At 40.0% G+C, this 10,242-nt stretch overlaps 2 protein-coding genes across 2 annotated transcripts in view; both read left to right on the top strand.

The window, feature by feature from the left end:
• The first annotated feature begins 3,032 nt into the window (after positions 1-3,032).
• On the top strand, positions 3,033-9,206 carry LOC117290599 (UPF0454 protein C12orf49 homolog). The gene is made up of 5 exons (XM_033772058.1): positions 3,033-3,220; positions 5,134-5,290; positions 6,012-6,166; positions 6,994-7,107; positions 8,545-9,206. Exons 1-5 carry the CDS (start codon positions 3,128-3,130, stop codon positions 8,629-8,631), a joined length of 606 nt encoding a protein of 201 aa, XP_033627949.1. The 5' UTR covers positions 3,033-3,127; the 3' UTR covers positions 8,632-9,206.
• Positions 9,207-9,249: 43 nt separating this feature from the next.
• Positions 9,250-10,242, top strand: part of LOC117290598 — a 29,338-nt gene continuing 28,345 nt past the window's right edge. Inside the window, exon 1 of the mRNA XM_033772057.1 lies at positions 9,250-9,401. Within this exon, the coding sequence (XP_033627948.1) occupies positions 9,267-9,401 (135 nt within the window). The 5' untranslated portion in view covers positions 9,250-9,266. The remainder of the gene's footprint in view (positions 9,402-10,242) is intronic.

Here is a 10,242-nt window from a genome sequence, read left to right as displayed (position 1 = left end):
CACAATTTTGCGCAACCAGGTTTTTTTAGATTTGTTATTTTTTATGCAGAAGTGATGTTGAGATAATTATACCAAGTGAGAATACTGCATAGAGTATATAACTCTATGGAATACTGCATGGTCTTTCATTTTACCAAACATGTCTGATGTGCCTTCAACGGCACCAAAACACACTTTCCCTCAGCGTCGCCAAAAGTCAAAAAGAAAAACAAGGCACCATAAAAAGTAAAACATTCCGGAGAATAGTATCTTTTAGAATTTATATTTAAAATCTTATTATAGTTTCCAAGAAGAGGTGGGTTTATTCTCTAATTTAAAGTGGTTCGAGCAAGACTCTTTTGTAATTATATACATATTGAAGTAAAAAGCGCATTAATTTACTAAAATCGTGTACATGATATCAAAGTACGTCTCTAATTTTGTAACAAAAAAAATCAAATTTTGAAATTTAAAAGCAGTATGGACACCTGGTGGTAATTACTCATTATTAGCATAAAACCTCGAGTAATGGAGAGCTGTTTATAGTATAAAACATAGTAACAAACGCCCCCATCCAAAGTAACTTAGTTGTCGAGAATGTAGTAATTTTCCGCGAACTTTATTTCGAGATTCCTCAGAATTAGAACATGGAGTCTCGAAATCACAAAGCATCTGAAAGCACACAACTTTGTGTGATAAGGCTGTTTTTTTCTTTCATATCTCTTGCAACTTCGACGACCAACTGAGCTCAAATGTTCACAGGTTTGTTAATTTATGCATACAAAATGTTGTGAGAAGACCAAAGTGTCTATGTGTCTTTAAAGGCAGTGGACTCTATCGGTAATTACTCAAAATAATTATTAGAATACAACCTTTCTTGATTACGAGTAATGGGGAGAGGCTGATAATATAAAACATTGTTAGAAACGGCTCCCTCTGAAGTGACGTAGTTTTCGAGAAAGAAGTAATTTTCCACGAATTTGATTTCGAGACCTAGGATTTAGAACTTGAGGTCTTGAAATCAAGCATCTAAAAGCACACAACTTCGTGTGACCATGGCGCGCCAAGGGTCAACGGCGCACCCATGATTATGTTGTTGTTGTTGTTGTTGTTGTTTTTTTGTTGTTATTTTTTTTATGGGTGGGGTCCAGGGGCCGGCCTTACGGCCCCTGGTGGGGTCAAGGGGGAACCCCCGGGGCCCTGGAGCTGTGAGCTTTCTGGCGTTTTGGGGGTGAAAAATCAAGCCTCTTTATGCATAAATTTAAAAGAAAAACATACTTTTTAAGCACTTCTGATTCATTAACATGTATCGTCTATAATTACGAAATGCAAAAATCAGTCAATATATCAGCAAAGGTTTTTGTTGCTGCAGACGTGGTTGAAAAGAGAACATTACAGGTGGTGCTATCACTGGGCGGCAAATTCCATGAATAAGGAGGCGGTAAACCCAAAACCTACAGATAAACTTTGTTTTGCGAAAGTGGTGTTGCATAATAATAATAATGTTATCAGATTACTGTTCAAATGAAATTATAACTTTAACCAGGGCATAATGTGATGTGTAATTTGTTAAGGGTAGGATTTGCAAACCTTTTAATCCCTGAACATAACCAACTAAAATGAAAAATGTGGAAGAAGCAACGCGTGGTGATCAACATTCGATCGGGTCGGTCGGTATCTGGTTTCATGCACTATATTCAATAAAAACGTCGCGGGCAAAAAAACATTACTATCCGGCGTTTCTCAAATTTAAGTGTAGAACTAGAAAACCATTGAATGCCGAGCGACCACCAAGAACGACGTGAGATAATATTGTTATCCTGGACGGGTTTCAAATGCTTAATATGTTATTGTTGCAAGTTTACACAATTACAAGGGAGTTGTCATAAGATCATTGCACATAAGATGTGTTCAAAATCTTTCACCTCGCACCACACACCTCGCGTTATCGAATATCCCAGATAAAAGAGGTATTTTGGCAGGGGGAAAAATGCGAATGGCAAAGAAAGAAAAGAAAATGCTTCCACCGGAAATAAAAACCAAAAACTACACATGCATTTGCGAATGTTCTCCCTCGGCTCTTTTTTCCTTTCCCCTTCCTCCCCTCCCCATTATTATTTTTTTCTTTCTTCTTCTTTCCTTCCCTTTTTCTTTTTTCTTCTTTTGGGGGGACCCAAAATGGGGGGGGGGGGCTCAAGCCCCCGAGCCCCCCCCCTTGGGTGCGCCGTTGCCAAGGGTGTTCAACTGCGATGACCGATTAAGCAAAAAATGTTCACAGGTTTGTTATTTTATGCATATGTTGAGATACACTATCTGCGACAATATCTAATAGTGTCCAGTGTCTTTAACATCCTCCATGGGATAAGAGAGGCGTAGTAGGATTCTGTTTTTTACAATCAAACGACTTATGTCTCTATAAATGTTTGCCTTACTCCGTAGTGCATGTAATTGTCGGTGTTATTCATGGAAGATGGAAATTAAATGTGTATTTGAATTGAATTTAATTTAATTTAATAATTTCAGGAAAATGTGGAAGCATAATAATATTATCGGGCTGCAAGTGATCATCGAGCCAGGCAGCTTAAAGGCAGAAGAAACTATTGGTAGTTACTCAACATAATTATTAGTATAAAACCTTACTTGGTGACGAGTAATGGGGAGAGATTGATAGTATAACACATTGTGAGAAACGGCTCCCTCTGAAGTGACATAGTTTTCGAGAACGAAGTAATTTTCCACGAATTTTGATTTCGAGACCTCAAGTTTAGAATTTGAGGTCCCGAAATCAAGCATCTAAAAGCACACAACTTCGTGTGACAAGGGTGTTTTTTTCTTTGATTATTATATCGCAACTTCGACTACCAATTGAGCTCAAATTCTCACAGGTTTGTTATTATGTACATGTTGAGATACACCAAAATGAGAAGACTGGTCTTTGACAATACCAATAGTGTCCGCGTGTTCCATGCCCGGTAATTGGACATACTGCCCTCAACGGCTCTTTTAAGACTTAATTAAACGATGACATCATCCAAGTGTGACGTCATCGAAAACTGAGATGAGTTGATGAATGTAAAATTGTTGGACTGAAGTCAAAAATGGTCGTGAAATTTTCTTTATTTCACACGGTCCCTCGTCCAGAAGTCTCATGTTTCCGGCAAGATTTTTGCGTCGACGTTGGGTGTTGGCGGTGATATTCTTTTTTTCCTTGGGCTACTTTATAAATAGTACATTTAATCAGGTAGGCAAATATCACAAGAAGAACGTTTTGTATTCAGTGGTGTTATACTTTTTATGGATTTGTACGTGGAAATCGGTATGGAATGTACAGTAAATACAGCAGGGCCTGTACATCATGGATGGAGCACAGTATTGAACATGAAAAATTGAAGGGTTCTTTAATTTACGGATTGCTTGCAAAAATTACCTGCCAACTACCATTCTTTAGGTGGCAAGAATCTGAGGATACAGATTATTTGTATTTGATTAGTAGTAATAATAGTATCCAGTGTCATTCAGATTTCAGATCCAAACACATCTGAATCTTAATAAATTAATACTAGGCTAATTAGTAATACCATAGAGCAAAACTTCCTTGCTCTATGGTAATACTATAGTTTTTGATTGTGAAAAATTGTCGGTTGTATGGCCATGGGTAAAAACCTAAACTAACAACTTTCCTGTTAAAACAGACAGGGTCGAATTGATGTTTGATAAAGCCTTGTAAAGGCCTCAGCCGAAGGGGAGGGCCTGTATCACACGGCAATTCGACTCTGCGAGGATTTAAACGGCCGTGAAAGAACTAGTCGCTACCCTTTTATTCCCATTCATAAAATGTTTTATTTGATCAACTTGTTAAATTAACTACAAATTACACCCATTTATGTTTTGATATACAAATATTTGGGAATTAAACATCATGCAAGTTCAACAAAAATTTTAATTGCATCTATTGTCCGTCAATTGTGAACTGGGTGCCGAGATTGTATGTGCCGAGTTTGTACATGTAGGTGCCGAGTTTGCAGGAGCCGAGTTTGTAGGTGCCCAGTTTGCAAGGTGCCGAGTTTGCTGGTGCTGCGTTTGCAAGGTGCCGAGTTTGCAAGGTGCCGAGTTTGCAGGTGCCGAGTTTGCAAGGTGCCGAGTTTGCAGGTGCCGAGTTTGCAAGGTGCTGAGTTTGCAGGTGCCCAGTTTGCAAGGTGCCGAGTTTGCATGTGCCCAGTTTGCAAGGTGCCGAGTTTGCGAGGTGCTGAGTTTGCAGGTTTCGAGTTTGCAAGGTTTCGACTTTGCAAGGTGCCGAGTTTGTAGGTGCCTAGTTTGCAAGGTGCTGAAGTAACCGGTACCTTGTTTGCAAGGGGCCGAAGTAACCGGTACCTAGTTTGCAAGGTGCCGAAGTAACCAGTACCTCTTTAGGACTAGTCCTAGGAGTTATTGAAAACTCAAGGAAGTCCTAAGTTAGGACGAGTTACTCGTCTTAACTCAAGATAAGACTAGTCTTATACTCTTTGTAAAATCCTTCCCAGTACAATGATACATGACGGGGCTTAATTTACTGAATGATTTACCGTTTCTTGATCAAATGGAATCATTACATTTAAAAATGGCAATAATAAATACGTGTATAAAAATTACATTCAAGTTTGTCATGATTGGGGAACGCCATCTTGTTTATAATTTGCTTCCTGATGATCGCGCATCCTGTGATCGCGAGAAGTCGGGGCACCCGGATGTAAACCAATAACTTGACTCTTTAAAGGGTCTAGGTACTTTTTGTAGTTCTGACACAAAACACAATGTTTGCCAATTTACATTAAACTCACCCCTTAAAATATTACTTGCTTAGGTGCTGTAAATGCAGTTTTTGAGAAATGAGAAAAACAATGTCACAAAAATATTTTTTACATGCTGAAATAATTTTCGTCTCATGAGCCAAACATTATTTTTGAGACTTGCGGTTCTAGTTTAATGTACATCTGTTGACATTATGTTTGGTGTTACAAAAAGGACCCAAATCCTTTGAGAAGAAAAAAATATCACTCATGTGTAATGCTGACTAAGTGCAAAACAGATGGAGCATTTCTGATAGTGCATTTTTTTCCCAACCAAACAATTGCATTAGTTTGAATTTGTGTATACATCATTTCGATTAAATTTTAGGCCGATCCAATTGGTGTGATCAGTGACAGATTTGAAGACCTCCCACACACAACCCTGCAGCTTCAACTGAGGTCACGTGTTGAGGTTATTGACAAAAACAACTCGTCGTCCTGTCTTAATTCAAAACAAGGACACACCTTAGTTGTTGACAATAGAGGTAAGTGATCAGGGACAGGCTCAATTTCATAACTACTGCTTACTGATGAATTCTGCGCTTACTATCGCCATTCTCAGCTTATAGAGCAAGTGCAAAATTTCTGCAGTAGCTGTGTATTGTAAGCAAAGAATGCATAGTAATCGTGGTAATGTGGAGTACGCAGGCCCTTGAGTGAAATTCCCTGACAACCCGTGAAATTTGCTTGAAGTACATGTAAGCGGGGAATTCCCTTCTTCTGCAAGCGTTGATTCTTTGCCATGAAGTTGGGCCCTGGAAACTCAAAGATGTAAAGGAATGGAAATAATGCAGAACTGATTTATATTCATTTTTTGTGTGAAACTTCCTTAAGAGTAAGGCAGGGTTTTCCTCGTGCCAAGCTAAGGTATCTGCCCGATATGCACAAATTATTTTTTGCCGATTAGAAAATAAAATAAAAGAATTTTTTTCAATTTCTTTCTACACAAAAAAAATAATGACCTTGTGATCATTTACAAATCTGAAATTGTCATTTATGACCTTACAGTTCAATTGCAAGTCAAATGCCTTTTTTTTTGCTTTGCGAACGGTTAGCAGCAGCTACATGTGTGACAAATAAATGTCAAAGGTCAGCGTTGTAAACGGGTAAACGGAAAATATCTGCTTAAAAAAAAAGAAGCTCAAAGTCCCTTTTTGAATTTGATCTATATAATGCTCTTCCATGAATCTCTTTTGTAAACTGCAGGTTTTGTGTGTCCGAGGAAAGCCGTTCTGGTCAACAACTGCTGCGACCCTGAGTCAGAGTCTTCAGTGCTTTATTCTTGCAGCTCCTGTCGAGACGACACTAACTGCTGTTCCATTTATGAGGACTGTGTGTCATGCTGTATGCACCCTGAGAAGGTTAGTGTAGGGTTCGTTTGTTTCCTCATTTGTTTTAAAGACACTGGACACTATTGGTTATTTTCACCAGTCTTCTCACTTGGTGTATCTCAACATATATAATGCATAAAATAACAAACCTGTGAAAATTTGAGCTCAACTGGTCGTCGAAGTTGGGAGATAATAATGAAAGAAAAAACACCCTTGTCGCAAGAAGTTGTGTGCTTTCAGATGCTTGATTTTGAGACCTCAAAATCTAATTCTATAGCTTATGTGGTAGACATTTGGGAATTTGCAGTTCATACCTGTTCGATGTAATTTTGCAGTATTTTTGAACAGTTTGAGGGAGTGTGAATCAATTTTACATCATGCATAACAAGAAAAAAGAAAGTCTACTTATTGTTATCATTGTATTTTATCATTATTAAAGGGTGCGTTCGATTAGCTTCCTGGGTCGACCCCAATCTGCCCCCGGTAGGTTCGAATAGCTTTGGCGTCATTCCAGGGGCTCACTCCGGTCAGCCCCAAGTACCCTGCTTTGGAATGGTCACTTGGGGCTGGCCTGAGGTGCATGACATCACCACGAAAGGGCAAGTGATCGTTTGATTAGCTCTTGTCAGGGGCTCACCCAAATGAGCACCGCGGGGTCGACACAGGGAAGCTAGTCGAACGCACCCAAATATCCATCTTAAATGAGCTTCAAATATTATGATGTGACTTGTATTGTGACGTCACACTTTGCTTAGCAATTTTGATTGATTCACACTTCAGACCAATCTAGCATGTACCTCTTTGTGAAATCAGTCCCCGCTCTCTTTAAAGGCCTAAGTTCAACTTTGTTCTTGCAGGAGTCTTTACTACAAGGTGTTCTAGGGAAGGCCAGCAACACCTTGAAGCTGTTGTTAAAGGGTGTGAGGAATCACTACGAGCTTTGCCTTGCCAAGTGCCGTACTTCCTCTGAGGTGATAATAACAAAAATACTAGGTTCTTTTAGCGTTATTCACACCTATGGGTATGTTCAGACAGCGTACTAAGTTAGGCCTTGCCAAGTGCCGTACTTCCTCTGAGGTGATAATATAAGTTATCACCCAAGTGCGAGTGGAATACGGAAAAATATTGCGCTTCTGCGTCCCATATCCAACGAGACCGAAGGCCGAGTTGGATATGGGACGCAGACGCGCTATATTTTCCGTATTTCCACGAGCGCACGTGTGATAACGTACTTATCTGCAAGCAAACTTGCCGCGTGACATAGAACACACAATACGCATGGTAGTGATATTAGCCGTGCAATATGTAGGTTTTTATCACCACTCCATTCTGCCAATCTGATTGGAGGATTAGCGCGTACTTGAAGATAATAACAAAAATAATAGGTTCTTATAGCGTTATTCACACCTATAAAGGTGTATCAAAGCACTCATTATTTTGTCCTGCAAGGTATGGTGGACCTACGTGTTGGAAGTATGAGCCCTATCCCTTTATAGCGCCATGTAATGACTCACAACATTGTACAAGGTGCTGTGGCGCCTATCAAACCAGGAACAACAGGGCGAACCCCTTCTCTTTTCAATAAGTGCACTGGGCTCTATTACCTGCATTACACAACACATGGGACCAATGACTTTACGTACCATCCAAAAGGCCCAGCAACAATGGTTAAGTGTCATGCGTTTCAAGACTGGGACTCAAACCCACACTATGCTGATCACAGCTTGAGTTCGGTGCTCGGCCCCGACACGCAACGAGGTATGCCAACTCGTAACCTCTCTCAGGCTGTATCCATATGCAGTGTCTGATTGGTCTCAGCCATAGACAGTCCTGGCAACTGCTGGCCAGATGCTTCACATGGGCAATCACCTCCATGCCCCTGGTCATTGTCTTTATGCCCTTGAATTGTTCCACTTTACAACTTCCTCATAGAAGTGCCCTTTACCAACGTGTAGACGCCATGGTGCCCCTTGAAATGTTTTTTGTCTGATACATGTGTACCTCACAGAAGCCACAGAGGCAATTGCTACCATGCCCCCCGTCGTTGCCTTTGTGCCCTTGAAATGTTCCAGGCCTGATACATGTGTACCTCATAGAAGCCACGGAGGCAAGTGCTACCATGCCCCTGGTCATTGCCTTTGTGCCCTTGAAATGATCCATTCAAAATATTTGTTGTAGTGGCCTAACCTGTCCAGTTAATTTTCCGATAGTACAAACCATAAAAGGGAAATCCAATTTTTGAGATGCATGTATTTCATTTTCTTTATCGTACATGTACAGGTGTAGTCTTAGATGTCTATGGGATATTTCACATGCAGCCCACTCTCCCACGCCAAACCTTAATAATTACACACGATAATGTGCCATGTTTAATCAAATCTATGCCTGTTTGTTTTACCCTTTTCCAGAGTGTACAACACGAAAACACATACAGGGATCCAATTGCAAAACACTGCTACGGACAGAGCCCTCCTAAACTTCAGCCACCTGGATAAACCTTGTGTGATCACCTATATTTACCCATTGGAACCCATTGGAACCCATTGGAAGAACCCACTGGAACCCACTGGAACACAGAGGCCGGGGAAGGTCATTTGTTTTTGTAGCCCACTTTCTTCAATCTGCTCTGGGCAAACTGGACAAATCAATACAGGAGATGAGAACATTCTACTTGGCTAGTGCTTTGGGAAAGGACAACACTGTATGTCTGTAATCGCCAATTCTGCAAACTGTAAATCGCCTGGCATAAATTACTTGATAAAAGTATTTTGTGCATACCTGTACAGCTGATGACGGATGTTTCTCAGTTGCTGCTAACTAGCTGGTGATATACTGGTGGACTCTATGTAAATAAGGTCCGAGAACCAAGTTAAACTGAGCATTGGATCATGTTTCTTTGCCGATTTGGGAACGTATTCAGTTTGAGATAAAAAAATATTCTCATGCGTTGAATGAGATGTGCAATATTCTGTGGAACTGCTACTTAAGAGCTTAAAATTATATTTTGAATTGAAAAACCTCCAAAACACTAAAACACAAAATTTTTAAAATTTATAAATCTTGTTATTGTACTGCTTCAACTCCTGAAAGGAGTAGAAAGTGCCAAAGTATTGTGGTGACCGGATGCGAAATGGAGAGCAAAACTGGACTAAACTTGTCACAAGGGGGCAGGCTGTCTGAGCGCAGTAGACACCACCCTTTCAACTCGCACTGGTTGGATTCTGCATTGCATGAGACGCTTTTACCGGGGTCACCATGGGAAAAGGTCAGTCATGTGACCTCATCTCTTTGTTCCTACTCACATCTTTGACACTCTTGTCTGTTTGTTGTTAAAAAGTTTCTCTAACACTGTTACAACCATTTCAGACAAGCGTGCTAGAGTCATGCCGAACCAAATAGATAAGAAGCCTCTAGGTCGACCCAAGTAAACTTTGGTTTTGAGGGTGAATATAATATAACATAACATTTACATTAGCCTCGGCTCATGACAAGATCGACGTCTAAAACCAAGACGCTCCAGAGTTGTTCCAAACAACTGCAACAGTTGATCAATCGACTGCTAGCGCGCCCAGTCGCTCAGTTGTTTCAAACTTTTCATGATGTCAAAATTTGTCATGTACACTGCTCAGAGCGCCTGTCTGAAACGGTTGTTATTTGCTGTTTGAAATAGATGGTACTTCCAGCAGAATATAATATTGGAAAGATGTACAATATTTAAATTTATATTTTTCAAAACAAAAATACTGTAGCATGGAATCAAAGTTTTGTGAGATTTGTTTTTGTTTACTCAAAATAAGTACGTGATGGAGCCAAAACCGAAGCTGTTGTTTTTAAGGGGAAAATGGCTTGGTGCTCTTGCCTTTCCAAATATGAAGCATACCGGCCTGCCTACCTGACTATGTAAGTGGGTCAGTCCCTGAATTTTTTTTTTTAACGGAAACTTCCCTCCTTCCCTCATTGTCTTCTCTCAATTGGGTTATTGACTAATGTAGTACAAGGATTAAAGACACTGGACACTATTGGTAATTGTCAAAGACCAGTCTTCTCATTGACTTGGTGTATATCAACATTGCATAAAATAAAATAAAAACTGTGAAAATTTGAGC

Source organism: Asterias rubens, chromosome 5 (genome assembly GCF_902459465.1).
Source record: "Asterias rubens chromosome 5, eAstRub1.3, whole genome shotgun sequence".
NCBI classification, from domain to species: domain Eukaryota; kingdom Metazoa; phylum Echinodermata; class Asteroidea; order Forcipulatida; family Asteriidae; genus Asterias; species Asterias rubens.
Note: the sequence above shows the minus strand (reverse complement) of the source record. Positions and strands in the feature narration are given on the sequence as shown.